Genomic DNA, 24,455 nt, shown 5'->3' with positions numbered 1-24,455 from the left:
TTAGTAGGTGTTTTCAAATAAAAAGCTAACAGAAAATGGTGCATATAAATTATAACATTTACAGCTCTATTTGTTATATAAGATTCGGTTTCTATAACATTTATATTTTATAACAGCAAATTCAGTAGATTAACTATATTAACGATAGCATGCCGAAACTCAAAATGTCCAAGACGTCTTGTAAAAATCTAATTTAAATAACGTTACAGCAGAACAATGTGGAGATCGGCTAACATTATTTTTGTCTTCCTAATTATTATTTCAGACCCATAAAGTGAATTACTGCTAGATACCGATCACCTGTTTTTTCCCTGCCACGGTTAGGCTTGTATCAGCAAACTAATAATAAAGCGCGATAAAACCCTCACCTTACCGAATAAACAGTGATCCGTCAGATCCTGTAGGTCAGAAATTACAGTTTACTGCAGAACAACTCATTTTATCATGGTAAAATAAGACATAAATCGAATAATACTTCAATCTCTTCCTGAAGCTCAGACGGTCTGCTTTGGGAAGCTGTGAATCACAACTGTCAATCACGATGACATGGCCTGTTTTTTATAGCATTAAGTTACTGGCTAAAAACAAACTGTTTACAAAAATGAACCAATATCATCTTGATGACCAGTGCCTTAATTCACCAAAACCATCTTTGGGGAAATTTGATTTCAAGTGTATTTAATTTTTTTATTTAGGCTCAAGTCTCGTTCATTAACACGGAGGAGGCAGGCTTTATGACTTGTACTGCAGCCAGCCCCCAGAGTGCGATCTAACGGCCGGAAACATCACTCAAAAGCAGGCCTGTGGCACACTTGGCCCAAAACATTTGATTTTGAGTATCTACCAATACCGAAACCTGATCCTATACTTCTATAATACATACAAAAGAATAAAGAAGAGCGAAGAAATCAATCCAAGATGTTCCTTATTCTTCATTTAATTCACCTTATTTTAACATTCAACAACTGTTAACAAACAGAGCACTCATGTGAGGTAGCTTGATCATTCAAGTAATAAATAACATAAATTCTTCACTTTTGGACTTTAGTGCAACAGTAAATATAATTTTTTTTTAATATAAAAACGAACAGCACCTCAACTTTAAATACCCAGCAGGCAATCCCAAGTTTACATATCTCACAGTTTGCTATGGCAATGTTGTTGTCATCAACTTTATAATACCTCCAGACCGCAGACATACTTGCGCTTTTCTCTTCAAGCTGCTTCCCTGTTCTACTTTGCCGGCATTTAACCAGTAGCATCTTTGCAACAAAATGATGTCATGCCACATGCGTTTTTTTATCAAGAAAGAGGTCTTATATGTGTATATATACACGTACGTACGTGTGTGTGTATATATGTATATAGTGTATATATATATATATATATATATATATATATATATATATATATATATATATATATATATATATATAGTTCAGAGGACTCGACTCTGTACATGCATATATACGTGTATATATATTATATACACACACATAAATACATATACAGAGTCGAGTCCTCTGTACTGTACAGTACACGTAGCTGCTTAGCATGAAATATAAATACAATCACTGTGTCTAATTAGAAAAATGTTAATGACACAAGTAAATGCATTTGCACACATAGATACATGTCGCCTCTGGTGAAGATTCTGTAAAGAAGATTAAAGGAATATTGATGGTGCGCTGATAATTCAGTCCCCTTAAAGGCTTTGTGTTGTCTGTATGTAATCAGACACACACGTGCGCTTGTGCGCTTGTGTTGGGTAATTCAGAGCCCTGTACACTTGAACAACAGATTTCAGTAATGGAGTTTAGATATCAGATCAGCAGAGAGCTCTCGCATTTACCCACAGTGTGTTGTGACACTGCGATAACAACTGCCGTAGTGTGTATCAAATGCAGTTGCTTTTTACAAATCAAACAGATTTTGCTCTTTCTGCTGACAACATAGCATTTTTTTTCTTTTAAAATGTGCAAAAGAGAATATTTTACAGCCTTGCCGCCTCTGAGAAAGAGAGAGAGAGAGAGAGAGTGAAGGGAAAAGAGCCTGGAGTTGTGGGGGTGAAATCTTGGAGCTGATTATGTATGAGTATTTCTGTGTAGAGAATTACCCAGCCATCATCTCAAGTCGCTGTCATGGGCTTGTATATGTGAAACTCAGCAGGAAGCAATACTATAACGCTTCTCGTCTTTACTCAAGCATGGAAGCCATGGTTACTCAAGCACAGCCTCTATAGCTTTGTGACCTTGTACATTGCCACTTATTTCCTATATGAATACAAAAGAAGCGTGATGATGTCCAGTTCACTTCTGATCTTTTAGAATGGTTTTGTTTGGTTTGTTGTGGAGTTCTGAATTCAGTTATGTCATACACTGTTTGTTTTTAAATGAGTGAGACAAATTGTCAAGCTCAAATTTGATGAAGCTGATAACATGCCGAAACAATCTTGAATTTGAATTATGTTCATTTGTATTATTAGCAATTGTAATTTAATAAAACTGAATATTATATGCCATTAAAATTTGTTTTGAATTTAAATTCATTAAATTGAATTTCTTAATTTGAATTTCCTAACTTTTATTGAACTTAAATTTTCAATATTGAACATCTGAAATTTAAGACTTTTAAAATGTAAAATTGAATTGAATTTAAGTCAGATTTTTATAGACATATATTTAAACTTCGGATATCCAGTTTGCAAAAATACAGTTTTAAGTTTTCAAGATGAAGAAATTCGGAACATCAAATTCGATATTCTAAAATTCAAAAAAGTTTGCAGAAGAATTGTGTCCTCTGTGTGCACATACACCAGTATGCAGTTCCCTGATTGGCCAAAATGCTTGGTTTGGCTTTTTGGTGATCATCTACTCTTCCCTGTTGATCACCCCTGACCTTTTTCCACTGAATCTGAATTTCACAATCTGAATTTTTGAATTTTAGAACATTAAATTTGATGTTCTGAAAGAACTTGAAACTGTATTTTTACAAACTGGATATCTGATTAATGTCTATGTCTATGAATTCAGAACAAAAAAATCTGAAGTTTGAAAATACGTCTTTAAATATCGGATTTAAAAAGTTCTGTTGTCTTAAATTTGTGAACAGATGTTCAATATTCAAGTTATGAAATTTAAATTCAAATTAAGAAATTCAAATTCAAAGCAATTTGTAATGGCAAATAAAAATTCTGATTTATTAAATTACAGTTGTCAATAATTCAAACACAATTCAAACTCAGATTGTTTTGGCATATTATCTCCATAAAATCTGTGTATGTTTTACCAAGCCAATCACATTTATGATATGCAAGACTGAAGTCCTATCTTAAAGGGAGTTCATGTGGTTTTAAATCTTTATGAGTTTCTTTCTTCTCTTGAACACACATTGACTTTTGTATAGGAAACAAGTTTTACTATGGAAGTCATTGGGTGCTAGATACCAGGATTTTTCAAAATATCTTCATTTGTGTTCAATTGAAGAAAGCAACTCTTATCAGGTTTTGAACAAGTGCGTTATGTCAGAATTTTCATTTTTGAGTGAACTGTCCTTTTAAATGTAAAAAGGTTTATACATATTTTTACAGTAACATCATCTGCTTGCTTATTCTTGAATGCTGGCACGTTATTTCCATAGCATTTGATTTGGATTTGAGATTTTAAAAAATCCTTATTTTTTTGTTTCCAGATTATATTTCAATTTATTTTAATATTTATGCTGCCGACTTTTAAATCTGCATAATTTGCATCACTTTCAGTCTGTATAGCCATTCTCAAGACCTAATTGAAATGGCTTGTGCTGTTTTGTACTTTAAGATTTCTGTCCCCTGTATCTTGAATGGTCTGAGAGGGCATAAATTAATATTCAGTGTTCAATTTTGGGTGAACTGTCCCTTTAAATTGAGTTGCGACTGAACGTTTAGAGTGAGTTTGATTGACGTGTGCATTTTGAATGCAACTATAGTCTGTAATTAGTTATCATGCATAAACACCACTTTTGTTCAAGAGAACAGCCCTCAGAAAAAGTTCCTTCACTGATCAAATAAGAGAATGGTTTAAATAACAGCTTTTAATGTATTTAAATTGTGTGGCATGCAGATGTAGGATTTATGTGTTTGTTGCCAAGATGCAGCATTCTGTGACAGTGGAATTTATATGGATGCAATGAATTTCTGTATGAAATATTGTGTTATTATACAGCAGCACTCAAAAGTTTGGGTGTCATAAATTCTATTAAAGAAATTAATACTTTTATTGAGCTAGTATGAGAGTTAAATTGCTCAAAAGTGACAACAAAGACATTTCTAATATTACAAATGTTTCTATTAGAAATAAATGCAGTTCTTTTGCACTTTATAGTCATTAAAGGCTCATAAAGCTGTAGCACAAAAACATTAAGCAGCTGTTTAAAGCAACACTCATAATAAGACATGTGTCCTGTACATCAAAACAGCATGTTAGAACAAATTCTGAAGTGATGTCATAGAAAATAAACTTTTTGATGTGTTGAGTTTACCATTTTTGGGGGTAAAGAACATTTTTAAACGCAACCCTACTTCACAATAAAGAATATTTTCTTCACAATGGCTCAGTGGTTAGCACTGTTGCCTCACAGCAAGAATGTCACTGGTGCGAGCTTCAGCTGGGTCAGTTGGCATTTCTGTGTGGAGTTTGCATGTTCACCCCCTTGTTGGTGTGGGTGTCCTTCGGGTGCTCTGATTTCCCCCACAGCCCAAAGACATTCGGTACAGGTGAATTGAATAGACTAAATTGGCCGTAGTGTATGTGTGTGAATGTGAGAGTGTACTGGATTTCAGCTGGAAGTGCATCCGCTGTGTGAAAAATATGCTGGATAAGTTGGCGGTTCATTCCGCTGTGGTGACCCCTGATTAATAAAGCCGAAGGAAAATGAATGAATGAATTAATAGAAGATATCAAATTCCCATATGGTTATTGTGTCTATTCTAACACCACATCTGCACCTTTTGTTTCAAAAGTGAGCCAAAGCAGTGGGAGAAACAGGGCAAACCTGAAATGAGCTGCAGCGTTACATCTCAACACCCCTGTCAGTTTTGTTTCCAGAGAGCTGACTGTGGAGCGCAAGCCAGCATGTGACTGTTTGATGTTAATCCAGAATGTTTCTGATGTTATGTAACTGTTGTCTTCCTGTAGCTTATCCTGCGTCTGCTCCTTCTCTCTTTCTGTAGTTGGTCAGCGGGGGCTCTGTAGTGAATGCCGAGGCAGTATGGGACCATGTGACCATGGCTGACCGGGAGCTGGCCTTCAAGGCTGGGGATGTCATCAAGGTGTTGGATGCCTCGAATAAGGACTGGTGGTGGGGTCAAATCGACGAGGAAGAGGGCTGGTTTCCGGCCAGCTTCGTCAGGGTGAGTCCATCTCAGACTTGAACACTATTTCAGTCTGATGACCACTTGTCTAATACACACCTGCAGAACCTCGTCTATCTGTTTAACAGGGATGTTTTTTGTAAATAGCAGCCGGGTAAAGCTGTTGCAACACACAGGCCTGTTGAGAAATGAACAGTGTAATAAATGACAGATATTTAGTTGACATGTTTTTAGGCAAACACTTGAATATTGAAGACATTCTGTCACACGTCAGTCAGAGAAGATCACATTCTTCCCTCTAACCTCCATCTTGAACCCAAATTCTTCTTTGTGTTGCTGTTGTTGTTGTTTCTCTAAGGTGGAGTCCCACCCCCCTCAATCCAAACAGCTTTTTTATATCAACCCTGTCGCTGCATCACGCCTCACAAACGCCACGGCTAAGGTGCGTTTTTTTCAAAACCACTGCTTACCGTTTGACCGTTGAATGCATCCCATCGCTTACTGCTCACATGCTGTCGCTGTGTTCCAACGTTTCGTTTTTCCGCCACAGTCGTTGCGCTTTGCTTCCATGGCAACTTATCCTCATGACAGTTTGGGTCTGTCAGAAAATAATGAAATACAAAAGTACATTTTGTAAATGTAATGCTGACTCAATTACGACATTTAACGATTAACGACCATCAATATTTCCCTCTTTTCTGACAGTATTTTGTGACGTTTTTGACTTTGTTACTGTGACTTGAAAGTATGTTTGGCTCAATTGTAGCCTCGATGACTGTTAAAAAATCTTTTACTACAGATTATTTACACTACTAAAGATATTTACGTCCACTGGCCACTTTATTAGGTACACCAAACTACACTGTAAAAAATGCTGTGTTCCACACAAATACTTCATGTTGTCCCAACACAAACTGATTAAGTTAAATGAATCATTCTTACAAATTTAAGTGGATTGAACATGAAACAATTAAGTTGTCCCCCCCCAAAAAAAAAATCTTAAGAATTGTGTTGTTTCAACTCATTTTAAATAAGTAGTTTGAACAAGCATCAAAAGTGATTTATTTATTTATTTTTTTGAGTGTAGTACTAGGGTGGACCCCCTTTTTATCCAGAGCTGCCTTTCCTTTTAGATTCAACAAAGGTGCTGGAAACATTTTGATCCAGCTTAACATGACCACATCACACTGTGTCATCTACACATCAATGATATAAATCTCCCATTCCAGTACACCCAATGGTGCTCCACTAGATTGAGATCTGGTCTTTGTGGAGACCAGTTTAGTTTTGTGATCTCATTGTCAATTTCAAGATAGCAGTCTGAGATGATTCGAGATTTGTAACATGCGTGAGGTATTACCCTGCTCGAAGTAGCCATCACAAGGCACACAGTAGTCATTAAGTGATGGACATGGTCAATAGTAATGCTCAGGGAGGCTGTGGTTTTTAAACGATTTCTCAGCTGGTGCTAAGGGGTCCAAAGTATTTTGAGAAAATATGCTCCACACTATTACACCAGCACCAGCCTCAACCTGTGATACAAGACAAGTTATATTCATGTTGTTCTGCATCAAATTCGAGCCCCACCATCTGAATTTTGCAGTGAAAATCTAGACTCATCTTTTATTATGCAGGTTTGGTGAATCTGTGTGATTTGTAAGCTTGGTTTTCTTATTTTTTTCTGAGAGGAGTGGCATTGATGTGCTCTTGTGCTGCTAAATCTCATTTGCTTAAAGTTTTGACATCATAAATGCTTAAAAATGGTCACTGGCAGACTTTGGTTGTAACAGTTGGTTATTTGAGTTACTGTTGTCTTTCTATAAGCTGCATTGTATTCTGCTCGGATCATCAAACAAGACATATTATACCCAAAGAGCTGATCAACTCACTGGATTTTTTTTTATCCCTTTAAGTTATTCTAATGTGCTCCCCATTCGTGTGTTCAGTTTGAACCTCCCTAGATCTTTTCGACCATGTCTAGATATATAAATTCATTGAGTTGCTGCAGTGTGATTGGCTGATTGGATATTAGCATTAATAAGCAATTGAACATGTGCTCTTAATAAAGTGGCCATTGAAGGTATATAAAGAGAGGTAGGGAGAATGAAACAAACGTATGATCGCCCCTTAATTATGTCAATCCCTTTAGTGTTTTTTACAGCATCTTTCCTCCACCCCAGTTCTCAAATTGTGTCAGGGGTCTAAAAGTTGGGTCCCAGTTCAAACACCACCTACTCTGCTTTTTCTCTGTGTATAAAGTGAGCCACTCTTATGCATGAAGTCTCCAGTCTCTTGTTGTCTGTTGTATTTTGAGTGTTAGTTTGTCAGTGATACTATAAAACCCAGGTTTAATATCACGAGTAAAGTGCTTTAAAATGTCATGAATAAAAAACAGGTGTTCTGAACATGCTGCATGATAGAAATGAAATATTAATGGTGTATGAGCACAGTCATGCTTGATATTATGCATATACATGCAGATGTTCTGGCATATACAACCCTTTATTGCACAACATTCACTTTGAGTAACACATGTTCCTTTTTAATAGCAATAAAATTCTAATTTATTTTTTTAATTAACTTACAAAGATAAAGCTTTATGATTCATTTAATTTCATTATCTACATTTCATAGTATTATTATAAATGAATTTATTATTCAGACCAGGGCAGCATGATATTGGAAAAATCTGACATTGCAAGATTTTGTTTTTCTGCGATTATATATTGCGATATGAATACAATGTCTCCAGATCTTTCATTTAGTTTGATTGAATTTGTAAAGTTGCTATTCATGTATAAATTAAACAAATTGCAAGCAAAAATAACTATGGAGCAACGGAAAATGCTAAATAAAGAGTATTCAGGTGCAGAAATTGAATAATGAAATGTAAAATAACACTGTATAATCTTTATTGTGGCAACGCAGTGGCGCAGTAGGTAGTGCTGTCGCCTCACAGCAAGAAAGTCGCTGGTTCGAGCCTCGGCTGGGTCAGTTGGCGTTTCTGTGTGGACTTGCATGTTCTCCCTGCGTGGGTGTCCCAAAGACATGTGGTACAGGTGAATAGGGTAGGCTAAATTGTCCATAGTGTATGAGTGTGAATGAGTGTGTATGGTTGTTTCCCATGGCTGGAAGGGCATCCGCTGCGTAAAAACATGCTGAATAAGTTGGCGGTTCATTCCGCTGTGGCGACCCCGGATTAATAAAGGGACTAAGCCGAAAAGAAAATGAATGAATGAATGAATCTTTATTGTATTAATTCAGTAAAATTATTTTTCATTAAAGTAACTTTTTTGTCCCCTAAATACTTTAAACTCTTTTAAAATGCCTTTAAAACACATGCAAATTATAACATTTTACTCTTGTTATGGTTATATTTTATACAAATCTCACGTATCCTCAATTATTGTGCTGATCAACTATAATCCCAAATCAACGTTCAAATCAGCATATCCTGATATGTGACTATTGTGGACACGCATAACAATGCTGAAACGATATATTGTGTAGCCCGAATATATTGTTTAGACACAAAAACCTTTATTCATCAAGAATACAGTGAATTGATCAAAAGTGACGTAAAATAACGTACGTTATTTTAGAATAAAATAAATGTGGTACTTCAGAACTTTATTGTGCTGTATGTAATGTTTTGACTCTTGTAAAGCATAAAAACACCATAATATGTTTGCAGATATTTAGGAAACATGCTAAGTGAACATTCTTGTTTATCTGAAAAACAATGCCGCCCAATGCCACTTTAGTCAATTATGTTTCAGCACCCCAGGTTGTCTTGATGGAAAACCGCATATTTCATTAATTCATTCGGAAAGGCTCTTAAAGCATGCGTCCATGACCAAAATGTGACCTTCGGTGGACAGTAGTAGACTCCAAAATGAGATGCAGATTCAGAGTTCCACATGAGGTTATTAATTAGCAAATAATATAAATATTATGAACATAAACATTAGGTGAGCAGGTTAGGTTCTAACCCCGTGCCCAAACAACATGCTGTGTGTTGAGATTTGCAGTGATAAGCAGTTTGGCTGTTTGCACCAGACAAATGTTGGAATATATAATCAATTCTATTCGTGTTCAATAAAAAAGGTCCGGAGAGGTTTTTCTTCAATGTTTAACATATTAGCAGTTTATATAATACAAATGAATAATTAGACTCGCAGAATTCTGTTATCCTCAATGCAATGCAAGAGTTACATTCAGGGGTGCGCAACCTTTTTTGATTTTCTGACTTATATAGGCAGCTAATATTAACACGTGGAGTTTCAATAGTTCACACTTAGCTGATGATTGATTATAAAGCTTGTTTGGCATGCTGTCCCAGGAGAGAGCCCTGAGCTCATAAGATCCTCAGGTAGATCTCGAGAACTCCCCTGCTGTAGTAGCTGGTGCATGTTTTTGGATGGTGGGAGGAAACCAGGAAACCTGGGAGAACACCATGTGAGCACAGGGAGAACATGTAAACTACGCACAGAAACATCAGCTGGCTTGGTAAGGACTAGAACCAGTGACATTCTTGCTGTGAGGCAACAGTGCTAACCACTGGGCCACCTTGCCACCCATCTAGGAATGGAGGAGAAGTAGGGGTGAAAGGAGGGATTCTTCAAAACGAAAATGACTGCTATATGGAATTTAGGGTATTTATAGTGGCTTCAGAATCGTCTGATTGGTAAATCATAAATTGGATAATGCGGGACCAGCCGTAAGCAATCATAAGCATGTGATCCTCTCGAAAATAGTTTATAAATAAACTTCACTTAATTAAATTCATCACCTGTCAATCATTCTCCAGTCATCCGTTGGCCGCACCCATACATGCGTCCTCTTTTTCTTCTAATTCTCTGCACAACGTCAAAAGCACAAGACTTTTCAACTGCAAATTCTGTGCTCACAGGAAGTTTCGCTCTAGAGCTTAAATTAAATTTAAACAATCAGGCCTTTGCATTTCTATCAGCTTCATCTACTTCTGCAAAAATGCTTCAATTGTATGCAAAACATATCACACTCAAGAAGTTTGGTTAATATATATCACCTTAAGCAATACAAATACAATTGTTTAATGAAAAGAAAAAGAGACAAAAAATAATAATAAAAATAAGAAAATTCTTTTCTCCACAATACAAAACACGACAGAAATTTAAATACAGCCATTCAGAAGCACAGAATATGCTCTCACTCATGAAATGGTAAGGTTTATAATCTAATTAATACACATTAAACCTCTTTAACATTATTAAATGCACATGCCGAATCACTGTTATGTGTTGCTTTACACTAAGTCACAGTTCTAAAGTTCAATTTCAAATGGTTTATTTTATTTTCAAGATCTGAGGTGAACTATCTGCTGCTGCTTTCAGTAGTATGGCAATAGATGTCATGTAAAATGGCATTCAAGCTCACATTATTACCATTTAACACTGAATAAAGCACATGAAGTTTACCTGAGGTGATTATTGTCAGTTTTCTGTTGTTCAGCTGGCGTTTCTAATATATCAATTTGGTGTTGGTTAGGACAAAAACTCCTTTTAGTATGGAAAATATTCCCTCTATTGTGTGCCATTGAATTTAGAACAGGGTTTCAATCAGCTTTTAGGCTCGATCGTCAGACTTGAGTCAGACTCACTTTTGTTGGTCAATCTGGCAACGTTCACTTACATTTGTTTTGATCCAGAAATGCAATACCTAGTTTAACCACTGGGTGCCAAATTTACATTTTACATAATACACCATTAATATTCAATAGCAATAAGAAATGTTAATGATTTCAATTAGATCATGTGACACTAAAGTCATAAAGCATTATACAATACATTTGTTTTGTATTTAGCAGTAACAATTTGAATCCAATTTCATTCAAGTTATTTTAAATTCTTTGTTAATGCATGCAATAGAGAGTTAAACACTGCTGTCATGTTCATCTGGTTGCGATACAACTGCACCTGAAACACAGCTACTGTATAGTGCGGTCCTTCGGTCTGCTTTCTCTGAAAAAAGCCCAAGCTTGGCACTAAAATATGACCATAAACCCTTTTAGTGGGGATCATGGGTGAAAGGATAAAAGGAGGTGTAGGCTAGAGATGTGCTTATGAAAGAGCAGTGTGTTGGTAAAGGTGGAGCGCTCTTTAATGGGACTTTTATGTAACTTGGTCCTAACTTTGGCTACATACATAGACCTTCCTAAGTGCATTTCTCAGTTCCCACTTTTTGCTTTCTTCCCTTTCCTCCCTTTCTAACAGTCGTTTTCCTCCCGAACACACACTCACGCAGATGGCAGCTTGTGTAATGCACTCTCTTGGGCATGACAGGTGTGAGAATATCTCTTCGCTGTACAAAGAATATCACCTGTGTCCGCACAGACAGATACATATTTAATACACGCACTATATCAATCTGTACAGCACGACCCTTTGGGCGCCTCTTATGCAACACCGAGAAAGGACAAGCAATAGACGGGCGGAAAAATGAGATGTACGCGGTGGAGTCTGAAAGCGTTATGTCACACCAGTTGGTGGCGCTGGCCTGCAGGTTTGGCGTCTCTCTCCTGCTGAGACCTGGAGCTCTTCTGTCATCGGAAATCATTGCTCACTGTTTACTCACAGTCCACACGCACATCATAAACTGTGCACGCATACCAGCATCAGCAGTGCTTGGTGGTTTTTTAATGAAACGTTATGTGTATATAGGCTTACATCTGAGGTATGCTTAAATCTGCATGGTTGCAGTTTGTTATTTGTGCACCATTAGCAGAACCTATTGCAGTTTTAAAATAATGAGATGTGTGCATTTTTTGTTGCCTGACATGGCATTTTCATGCGGTCAGTTCATAATGTAAATTGTTAGCAGGCCTGCCATTTCTTAAATTGTTTGGTGCTGTTTGTAGTACAAAAGCTACATACCTAAATTCATAGTATTAATATAAATTTATTTATTACTCAGACTGTATAAAATAGTTCAGTTTTGGGTCAGAGATTTTTTTAGACATGAAAACCTTTATTCATCAAGAATGCAGTGAACGTCACAATAATAGAATGAAGTAAATGTGGTACTTCAGAACTTAATATTTAATAATAAGAAGAAATGTTAATGATTTCTAAAAGATCATGTGACCCTAAAGTCATAAAGAATTATATACAATACATACAATGCTGAAACGATATATTGTGCAACCCTAAATCAGACAGTATAAATAGTTCAGTTTTGGGTCAGAAAGATTTTTTTTTTTAACATGAAAACCTTTATTCATCAAGAATACAGTGAATCGATCAAAAGTGATGTCACAATAATAAAATGAAATAAGTGTGGTACTTCAGAACTTAATATTCAATAATAATAATAAGTCATAAAGCATTACATTACAATACAATACAATACAAAACATTTGTTTTGTTTTTTAGCAGTAACAATTCATTCAAATGCGGCCCAAAAATTACATTCGTTATTTAACATTCTTTGTTCATGCACGCAATAGAGAGTTAAACACTATTATTATGTTCATCTGATGTGCGATACAAAAGCTACATACCTAAATTGGCGTTTAGCATGACAACAGATAAATATATATATTACTATTTTTATGCCTTTATTGCCTTTTTATTATACATGTTTGGAGGTTTTCAAGACCCCCAAATGCTTCGTTAATATCTACAATGGTAACACTTTATAATAATGTTCCATTATATAATAACATGAACAAGCAATGGACAATACTTTTTATTTTATATACAATTTATTACAGTATTTATATTTGTTAGGTCATAGAAAAATAAAGTCATTCATGGCTAGTTTTTCTTAATTCACTGTGCATTAAGTAATGCTAACCGGCACAAATTGTGATTTTTAAAAAGCATTAGCGCATGTTGATCTATGATTATAGTTTAAAAGTATTTATTTTGTCATTATTCATGTTGGTAAATACATTAACTAATTGAATCTTATTGTAAACGGTCACCTCTATAATGTTTTAAAATTAAATAATTTAAAATGTAAAATAATTATCTCAGTCAGATTGCAATATAAATGACTGTGCATACATTTTTACATGATTTAAGGTACAGAATTAAAAAAAAAAATGAATATATATATAAGATGAATGTAAATAGTTCCATTTATGGGTTCACTGTGACCCTGAAAAAGGTGTTTTTTTTATTGTTAACAAAGCATACAGGCTGAAAAAAAACAATATAATGAAATATATCAATTCAGCTACCTCCACCCCCTCCCTTGCGGTCTCTTTTAACTGGGGCATCCAATATATAGAAGTTAGCAGAAAAAAAAACAAAAAAAACAAATACAAAGTACAGTATCAATTCAAGAGTTCACACTTAGCTGATGATTGATAATTAGCAAGTTTGGCATGCTGTCCCGGGAGAGAGTGCTGAGCTCAAAAGGTCCTTAAGCCCTGGTCTCCCTCCCATTTGCAGGGTGAGAGGGGAGCTCTGAGCTCAGGTAGGTCTCGAGAACTCCCCCTTTTTTGATAACAGCAGATGACAGAAAATGATTGCTATGAAGAGATATGCTGCTGGATGCGAGTTTCACTGTAGTGCTAAATTTAGATTGATCAATTCACTTATAGTGCATGTTTTTGAAATGTGGGAGGAAACCGGAGAACCCAAGGGAAACCCAGGCAAGCACGAGAAGAACATGCTAACTTCGCACAGAAACGACAGCCGGCCTGTTTAAGGACTAGAACCGGTGATGTTCTTGCTGTGAGGCAACAGTGTTAATCACTGGGCCACTGTGCCGCCCTGTGAAGGGAAAGGTGGAGGAGTAGGGGTGGAAGGGGGGATTCTTTAAATCGAAGATGACTGTAGTGAGAAACCCTGGCTCTTTATAGTGGGTTAGGAGTCTTCTGATCATAATCAGGTGATCCTCTCGAAATCAGTTTATAAATAAACTTCACTTATACAAAATAAGGCAATCATTCTGAATCCTGATCATTGTTATGTGCAATAAACATGGAGATTTTGTCAGCAGCTGAAGTCAATATCTTTAGTGTACACATTTGTACCAAGTTTACTTGAAATGTAGATAATTCCAACATTATAAAGTCCTGATGTTGTTCCAACCACTTGAATGTGTCCAAATTATGTGGAGGCAGCCAATGTTGGGCTAGTAGTTTTTGCAGAGGTTAAGCCAGCCAGCCAAACAGCTTTTTGCAGCTTGGTGAAATTCAACACAGAATCATCACTCAGTAATAGATTGGAAGGATTAAGTGATACAGGATATTCAATCATTTTAGATAAGATAACACAGACCTCATTCCAAAATTTTAGGCCGCATATGAAAAAATCATATGAAAAAAAAAGACCCAAGTTCCTGGTCAGGGCATTTATCACAGAGAGGACTAAAGGAGGTGTTGATACGATGTCTTTTGCGTGGGATCCAGTAGACTCTATGACAAAAGTTATAGTGAATGAGTTGGTGATTGGGATTTTTAGATGAAGTAAGAATATTCTGCCATACTCTTTCCCAGTCTGTGGCACCCTATTCGAGTTGACAGTCAGTTTCCCAACTGCGCTGTATAGCTAAATGCTTTGCTGTTGCCTCTAAAGTCTTTCTGTACACCCATGAGGTAAAAGGATTAGTGGAGGACAGATCAAAACAAGCAATGATTGGATGAATGGGAAGATTGTCCTCCTAGGGAACCCCATAGGCCTTCATGGCCAATGTTAAACGCAAATAAAAAAAGAGAGAAGAAGGTTCCGTTTCATACCGCTAACAAAGTTCTTGAAAGCTTAATATGCCATTAAAACCAGAATATTTTTTAGTGTATAAATGCCTTTCTGCATCCAATTCCTTGAAAAAAAAGGTGCACCACCAGATCGACAATCATTATTATTGCAAATAGGTGTATGGATGTGCCATTTATATAAATGATGAATGTCTTTTTCCATTAATCTAAAATTTACTATCGTATTGCCAACAATTGGACCAAAAGCTTGAGAAGATAAGTGGTTTTTAGAAGGGATTAATGTATTAATTTGAAATAATAGTAATTAAAATAATGTATAATTAAATAAATAGATTCTCAAATGTTTCTGCAATGACAGAATTAGTGATTCAAATCAGAAAGTCTTTTTGACTGAGTATTGTCACATTTTTGGAATCACATTACACTAATCATGTTGTTTTTACCTTTTTATTGCATCAAATTCTAACATATTGCTACTCACTACTACAATCACTACACAGTGTATGTTTCTTTAGCAATAGTACAGTATATTTATCACGACACAGCAAACTGAAACTCATTTGAGCTTGTGGTACTTCACTAGTGAACGTTTGCTGAGGCTTACGAAATCATTCACTTAACATTTTCATATAACCTGACCAGTTGCTAATTATAAACTTATCTCCAATCATTTCTTAGTGTAAATTTAACAATTTGAATCACCCAAGTCAAAGAGATGCAAAAACGCTGTAATAACGTCACCTACAAGGGTTAGTTTGATCTTCAGTGTAAGATGCTGACACCTTTACACTGTATCCTGGCTTCTGCTGTGTCTTGTGTTTCTCTTTACTGTTCAGTGAGGTTGAGTCATGAAGCATAAAATGAGACGTCACTTTTCATTAGAGGGCAGGAGAGAAGAACAGGCAAAAAAAAACAGATTGCTCTGGGAGGAGAGAGAGGCTAAAATAGATTGGACACTGAGAGGAAGGAAAGGGAAGATGGAAGTTTGTATGTGCGCAGGTGTGTGTGTATGTGTGTGTGTGTTCAACATCTGCGTCATCAGTGTTCTACTGATTCCTCTATTTCTTCAAACAGACAGCCGTAGCAACACACACACACACACCCACACATACAAAAACGCTGTGTACCCGGGCACCAGGATCCCTAAACTAAGCCTCTAGTTTGACGAGGATGAGGACGGACAGCTAGCAAGGGTAATGCACTGGAAGGTTGCGCTGAGGCAGAGATTTCTAGGTATACAAGTATAATTTGAGATTTTAATGAGAACTTAATCTGAGAAACATCCTTTAAGAGATTAGAGACCATATCCATGACTTTGTGTTGAAAACCGAGTGCGTGAGACAGAGGGAAAGAAAGCGAGAGGGAGTTATGCAGGACATGGTTTCAGGGTGAATAGAAACTGTGACAGGCTTATGTATTTATGAAAATCTATTTTTAATTTTGTTGTTTTTTTCCAGTATTTGCAACTCCTAGATCAGGTCAACAGTGTTTGTGTGTGTGTTTGTGGTTGGGGGGGGTTGCTATCTCTGATATGCCAAATGTCCCTACAAGGTTAAACAAACCTGGAGAACAACCAGCAGTTTCCATGAGGAAAATGCCTAGGCATCAGGGCCGGTTTCCTGATAATGGTGTATCTTGGCTCTTCATAACGTTCTGTATTTGCAAGGTTATGAACGCTCGTAATTTCAGTGTGTTTCCCTAAAGTGCATGTAACATGATTGTGCGTGGACTAGTTCTAGGTGTAACTTATGCCGAGTTCATTTTGATTTTAACTTGCCTACAGGTTTTGAAAAATCATCAACAAATGGCTGAAATCACAGGCAAATCGGTGCTCGTTCATGCAAGTAACAATCACACAGTGAACTGTCATAGACACGATCTGAGAGAATTGCTGATGAGTTGCTGACATCCGTGAGATATTTGGCATGCTAAATATCTGGACCTGTCGGCCATTCAAATCATGCCATGCCAAGTCAATGCGTGTTCTGATTGAAAATAACATCAACAATTACCTACAGCCAATGAGAGAGCAGCATCCACTGGTATGGCTATTTGCAGGCCAGTGGGAGGTTGGGGGAGAAGTTAAAAGGGCTTCTTTTTGGTCTATTTGGACCCAATAAATGGAGGATTGTCATTCCTCTGTGGCGACCCCAGATTAATAAAGGGACTAAGAAAATGAATGAATGAATAAATAAAGCGCATACCAGCAGATTTAGGCACAAAACGGCTTGAAAAAGACTTAACATTTATGCATAACAAATGTCCAATACATCGATGGGTTTATCACTCTTTTTCCTATAGTTACTCAAGCATATTTTCTTTTCTCTTATTTCTTTTATTCATATTTTTGTCATGTGTATTTATTTTTTGTTTGTTTTCTGCACTTTTTATTATTTTGTTTATAAACTGCAGTAGAGTGTACAATACCTTAATTATCACACCCTATATACAATTTTGAAATATGGCAATATATGCAAATTATGTAAATGACATACAAGTTCATGTTTAGATTTGACATATATAAAATATGTCATAACTGCAACATATATTTCCAGAAATATTGCAAAAATGTCAGTTTACATACATTTCATCCATTGAAATTCTAAATATATACATGTGTGTTCAAATACAATAGCTACAATTTTATATTTTTGTTCATAGCCATATATTAGATTTCTCTTTAGGACGGCGCTTGAATACAGTCACAGGTGTAATCGTGAGGTTATTGTCCTCATAACTTCTTACAGAGCTGTGCTTTAATGATTTCTCCAGAGTGTTCAACCTAAGTTATGATGTTTTTTGGAATCAGGTTATAACATTAAGGGCACAAAATCATCACAATGCTTTTGGGAGACACAGCCAAGATCTCTTTTTTCACTTTTTTAAATGTTCAATTTATATACATTTCATAATCTACAGAACGTTTTGCACTATAAAGAAACTTTTGTAGAATTCAAATGTGCCATGGATGTTAAAGGTTTCTTTACAGAAACATCAAAGTGAATAAGGAACCTTTATTATTATTTTTATCAGCATATTCTCATTCTCACTGACTCAATGATTTGTTCACAACAGCTAACAATTTATTATTAGTGAGTAACATTGTAAATGTCAGAATTAGTTTGTCACACAATCTATTGTTTGCATGTAGATTGTTGTCATTTTATGAAAGCCTAATCTCTTTTTGAAGCTTAAAAAAAGCTCTAGTCCCTTTGTTTATAAATGCAAGGAAAAAAGGATCAGGATTTTTCACAAATGAAAGAAAGTGATAGAGGTTTAAAATAATCAATTAAATCAATTAAATAAATATGTAAGTAATGACAGAGTTTATCTTCTTATATGTTCTGACCCTTATATATGGTGAGATTTTAAATCTTTATGTACGGGCCATTCTACCAGAAATGAACATTATCTGTCCCTGAAATAAAATCATAAATACAGTGAATAAAAAACATTTCATCCCAGAAATTTCTAAAATGGACTGATGGTTGAGTTCTGTGAGTTGTTCTGTAGAGGAATATGTCATTCATTTGGTTCTCAGATTTTGTTATTTATTAAAAACACTTTACACTGTACAATCTCTGTCATTGTTCTTGTCCTCAGCCCAATTAGAACTAGAGCTTTAATAGTGTATTTATGCTAAAAACTGTTTTTTCGAAGAAGAAAAAACCATCAGAAAGAGCAAGTTTAAGTTGTTATCATTGACATTGATTAAAAACATGAAATTATGAATACATTCTAAAATACATACTACAAATATATAATACAAATACATTTACAATTGTCCCCATGTTTAAGTCAGTTCTGTCACATTTGCGTGATATGTAACATAAAATGCGTCCATTACACGTTTTAGGCTATGAAGTGACATCATTTGATGGAGAAGCTGACGATGATCAAGGATGCGTTCTATCTAAATTCTAAATTGTATGATTTTATGCTTGTTTTTGTATGAATTTTTTTGAGGATGATAAGCTTAAGTCAGGCCCTATCACGTTTTTTATAAGTTTTATAAGTGTCCCTTACAGTCAGCAGTTATTTTGTTTATGCTGCTTTTATTAGACTGTTGATAAAATGCAGACTTTATTTTGTTTATTTCATACATGAGGATGAATAAAAGATTATCTGAATTTTCTTTTTTTTTGTGAGTAACACATAGTAAATGTCAGAATTTGTCACACAATCTATGAAAGCCTCATCTCTTTTTGAAGCCCCATTTAGGATTTTTTTCCCCATCAAAATTAACTATTTTATGTATATATATGTATATATATATATATATGTATGGGTTTTTAAATGTGTTTTTTAACACTGATGAAGACAGCAGAAGTCAATGGTTAATTGAAATTATTTCGCCTGACATGTTTTTTTGGTCCAAAATATTATAGACATTTAAAAATAACTTATTTTAAAGCAATAATCACAATACTGTGATGCTGTGAAACCGTGCTATTTTTATCCAAGGTTATTATACCGTCAGAAACTTATACTAACCCATGCCTAATGCAGACTTCATCTTGCTGTTTGTACTGTATGAGTTTTTTCATTTTATTCAAAAATATCACTCAAAAATAAAAAATGTACTCATTATCATTTACTCATCCTCGGGTCTTTCCAATCACTTTTATTTTCTTCTTCAAGAAATTGTTTAGAGAAATGTTGTGTAGTGATTTTGTACCTAACAGTAGAAGTCAGTTGCTTGGTTACCAATATTTTTCAAGTCCTACAGGTTTGAACAACACGAGGATGAGTAAAAGATTATCTGAATTTTATTTTTTTGGGGGGTGAACTACCCCTTTAACATTGATATCTCAAAAACATTCCTTGATAGTTTCAGAAATAGAGTACAGAAATACTTGTAGCTCAGTATCAAACTGAATGCATGGGTTTTTATAGTGTGTCTGTGAAAAAAGAAGTTTGTGCGTGTACGTGCATGTGTATTCACATCAGTTGGCTCACCTGGGAAAGCAAATGATAAGTTACATAATCAGGGCAAATAAAATCACATCAGATTCTCTCAACCACACACACACACACACACACACAGCCAGAAACACACATACATACCATGCTTCTAACTGTGCGCACATCTGTACTGCCCTCTGTCTCTGGCTTATGTGTGTGTATCTTGGCAGTGTGTAACCAACCGGTTCAAATTGATTCGTTTATGTCCTTGTGAAAACAGATGTTATAAGCATTCAATGTGGTAAATTGCAACTGGGACCAGTGCCACCAGAGGGCGCAGTCTGACTTTTTTATTATCTGTTATTTTTCACTTCACGTCAATGTAACTTTTAAACCCTGAAGCTTTTAAAAGCCCATCTCGACACGATAATGACCTTATGAAAGCAATCACGCAGGCTGTTAACTCCGGATGCTCTGAGCTGGATGCTAATCCAATGTGAGCACAATTATCATGATTACATTAATTGATAATAACAGGACTTGAAGATCAAGTCATGTCTGTTTTAATGTGTGTGTTCTAGTTATGGGTAAATCAGGAGGAAAACACAGCGGTCGAGGTTGCCGAAAGCTCCAGCGAGGTACAGAACGGCCATGCGGAGGCCAGTCCGAACCCCAGCACAGACTGCCTGTGTCTGGGCCAGCCCTCTCAGAACCGAGACCAGATGAGGGCCAATGTCATCAACGAGATCATGAGCACAGAACGACATTACATCAAACACCTGAAGGACATCTGTGAGGTAACAAACACAACTGTTTGACTATTAGTTTTGGCTGTTTTTTGCTGAATTAGACACCACAATATCTGCTGGTTTTAGGCATGATCTGTCCCACACTGAAATGTAAATGACAGAAGGCAATGGGGTGAAAAAATCAATCATTTTAGCTCAAATGATGTGTCTTAGCAGACCCCACATCTAGTCCAATTCACAAAATCTTAACAGAAATACATGAATGAATAATATAGTAATTTATAGTAAATTCTATAGTGTTTCTGAACCATATTATAGCAAAGTACTTGAATTAATCGGTCATGGTAATTCTAAAGTAACTGTAACAAATATAGTAATATTAACAAATTACACAAAACAGTAGTTTTCTGCAACTTCAGGGTATATTATACTACAAATCAACACAGTTTACTGCAGTAAAAGCTAAAATGTACTGCAGTATTTATTGCAGTTTATCAGGTCACTATAGTAAATACTAGAGTATGCTGTAGCATTCCTTATCAATGAGTTCTAAAGACTATAATATATACAGTGTAATACACTGGTTCAAAAACTGTAGCATTTACTATAAATTACTATAGTTTTTTTTCACGTGAGGAACCTCATACTCTTAAGTAGATAATGACTGGTTAAAAGTATTTCCAATATGGTATGAATGTGTTTTGCATGAATGACATCTTGACATACTATATTTGCTATAGATGTACCACTTGCACTTGATAGTAAAATAATTTCCCATTGTGTACACACTTCAGAATCTCGTCAGAAGAGGGCATCTATGCACTTTTGCCTATATGAGTAAGGGCTGCACACTAAATCATTTTAGAATCGATATTGCAATGTGTGCATTCACAATAGTCACATCACAGAATCTGCCATGTTGAATTTGGATTATAGTTGATTAGGAGCTGCAGTTTAGAGCATGATATATGAGTCGTTGAAGATTTTTACCATATACAGTTGAAGTCATAATTATTAGCCCCCCTGTTTATTTTTCTATTTAACGGAGAGAAGATTTTTTCAACATGTTTCTAAATATAATAGTTTTCATAACTCATTTCTAATAACTGATTTATTTGATCAGTTTATCAGTAAATAATACTTTACTAGATATTTTTCAAGACACTTCTGTACAGCTTAAAGTGACATTTAAAGGCTTAACTAGGTTAATTAGGTTAACTAGGCAGGTTAGGGTAATTTGGTAAGTTATTGTATATTGATGGTGTGTTGAAAAAAAATAGCTTAAAGCGGCTAATAATTATGTCCTTAAAATTGGGTTTAAAAAATTAAAAACTGCTTTTATTCTTGCCGAAATAAAACAAATAAAACTTTCTCCAGAAGAAAAAATATTATCAGACATACTGTGAAAATGTCCCTGCTCTGTTAAACATCATTTGGGAAATATTAAAAAAAAAAAAAAAATTCAAAGGTGGGCTAATAATTCTTGACTTCAACTGTATACTGGAGCAAAAGTCAATCATTTGAATGTGTTTTTAAGGCCTGTAAAGCATTCAGGCACAAGAAATTGTTCCATTTGCAACTTAAATAAAAAAAAAGTATTATTTATGCAATAACGACTATGCAGTGCTATTTTACATTTGATTGTGAAACTTCTGTATCTGAATTCTTAACAACTATTTTGTTATTTAAACCATCTGGTGAAATTTTATTCATATAGCAGAAAAAAAACCTTGCAATGTAAATGCAGCCCTAATATCAGTACTGGACAAACTACTTTTGTCAAATAAGGCTTTTCTCTATAGTAAGGAAGTGTTTCACATGCATCTTGGCATGTTTAGTTTTTTTGGTCTTCCATAATGGGTTTTGTACAGAAGCTCTTCAATATGCCACTTTCAAACATGGCAAAATTGGTGCTGCCAGATGTAATTATGCGTTTAATGATGTTAATGATGGTTGTAACACAGGCTCACATGCTTCAGCCTTTATTTTTGTGTAGCTTTAAAAACTTAATTCAACATACATTTGATTGCAGTTTCTATATAAAATGAAACAACTTTTGGTCCTTTTCACACTAATGATATTTAAGGAAATAATATAGACAAATAAATGATTATTCTAATGCAGTTCTTTGCACAATGCCAAATATATACACCACATAATGCCTGGAAATGTACTTTTTTAAATATGTTTGCCTCACCTATCTAGTTCCTTATGGACAATTCCTCCACTCTTCTGGTTTACTCGAAAGTTCACTTTGTCTGCTGTTATATTTGTAATGCGAAGCACTCAGGTTTGAGTCCGGTGAATTGCTGTTCCAACAAAAGAGTTAAAAGCTATGTAAAATTGAGGTAAAACTACTTCGCAGTGCTCTTTTCCCTTAAGTTTGCTTTATTGATTGGGTTTAAGGAAGGGTTTAGGTTAGTGGTTTGCTAGGTGATCTGTACAACTGTCCCCATCTTCTCATAGAGGTGTCCTAGAGGAACATAAATCTGAAATGTACAAGAAACACTCTAAGTAACATATTTCATGTTTGCAAAAATAATGTAGACAGCACCCTCTAGTGAATTTGTCATCTGAAACACACAAGAAAACATACCTGCTGCAACGTATTGTACGCATTGCAAAATGTAGGCCGAGGCAGGCACATATTTCCAATAAGCCTATGACGGAAGTTTCTCTGATGGCAATGCAGCCAGCATAAAACATACCACATTGTAGCCATTGTTTTTTTCTGGAAGCTAGTTCTGCCTTCTCAAATACATCATGCATCTTGTTAAAGACCCAAGTGATGATAGATTGTGAAGCAATGAGTAGATTAACATGTTTCTGTTATTGGAGAACAACTTTTAATAGAATCACACACCCCGATTTACTGTTTGCGATAGTCATAAGTGTTATAAGCATGGGATGATAATTGGTTTCAAGGTTTACCGTGATTTGGAAAAGTCAAGGTTTCAAAATCGCCAAAGTTTTCTGTTATACCATTCCTAAGGTATATGCAAGTTTTTTTTTTCTTTTTTACATGTTTTTCACAACTATTTGATTTAGTTTTTCAGGGCAACAGTATCTTCAGCAGAAAAGGAACCTCTACATCAAAAGCAACTGGTCCAAAATATTTCAAAAGTTTCTTAAAATAAAATATATTGTGTTTAATGGGGGAAAAAGTTGTTGTGTTTTACCCCAGACATTTAAAAAGAACTTATCTAGGAGCAGTAATCACAATACCGTGAAACCGTGATATTTTTATACAAGGTAATCACACCGTCAGAATCTTATACCAGCCCATGCCTAGTCTGTTATCGGTAATTTGTGCTATTATCTTAACCAATTTTCCCTTGCACAAACATATCTTATAACAAGCAATAAAGAAAAAAATTATTTTGTTTAGGTAAAGTCTCTTGAACCTACGTGCCAGTGTACATTTTGAGGTGATCCTTCCTCACAGTCACACAGTCTGTTGCTCCTGCCGGCAAACCTCTATGCGTGTGGTGCACAATCTGCGCATGCAAGCTGAGTAGCTTAATGCCGTTCAATGCTGCGCTCTGCTTATTGAAGTTAAGCCCGTTTCGTCACGCTGTGTGATCGCGATTCAGTGCAAAACAGCTTACAGTTTATTCTGCGTTTGGTGCTTTTAGCTGTCAGAAGAAAAATGATAATAAAAAATGATCGTTTTCGATGTTAAGTATTTAGGTTATACAGGGTTCTTAACATTTCATACATTTATATTTTACATGTTATTATT

General features: G+C 35.4%; 1 protein-coding gene across 2 annotated transcripts in view; it reads left to right on the top strand.

Annotated features, from left to right (window-relative positions):
- arhgef9a (Cdc42 guanine nucleotide exchange factor (GEF) 9a) overlaps positions 1-24,455 on the top strand; it is a 64,031-nt gene that overhangs the window by 23,052 nt on the left and 16,524 nt on the right. Inside the window, exons 2-4 of one of the 2 annotated variants that reach the window (XM_056457601.1) lie at positions 5,210-5,389; positions 5,709-5,792; positions 20,546-20,761. In XM_056457601.1, coding sequence (XP_056313576.1) covers positions 5,210-5,389; positions 5,709-5,792; positions 20,546-20,761 — 480 coding nt within the window. The remainder of the gene's footprint in view (positions 1-5,209; positions 5,390-5,708; positions 5,793-20,545; positions 20,762-24,455) is intronic. The other variant, XM_056457603.1, reaches the window with a different exon arrangement.

This window comes from Danio aesculapii, chromosome 5 (genome assembly GCF_903798145.1).
Source record: "Danio aesculapii chromosome 5, fDanAes4.1, whole genome shotgun sequence".
In the NCBI taxonomy this organism is placed as follows: Eukaryota; Metazoa; Chordata; class Actinopteri; order Cypriniformes; family Danionidae; genus Danio; species Danio aesculapii.
The sequence above is the reverse complement of the archived record's forward strand: the minus strand, read 5'-3'. Positions and strand labels throughout refer to the sequence as shown.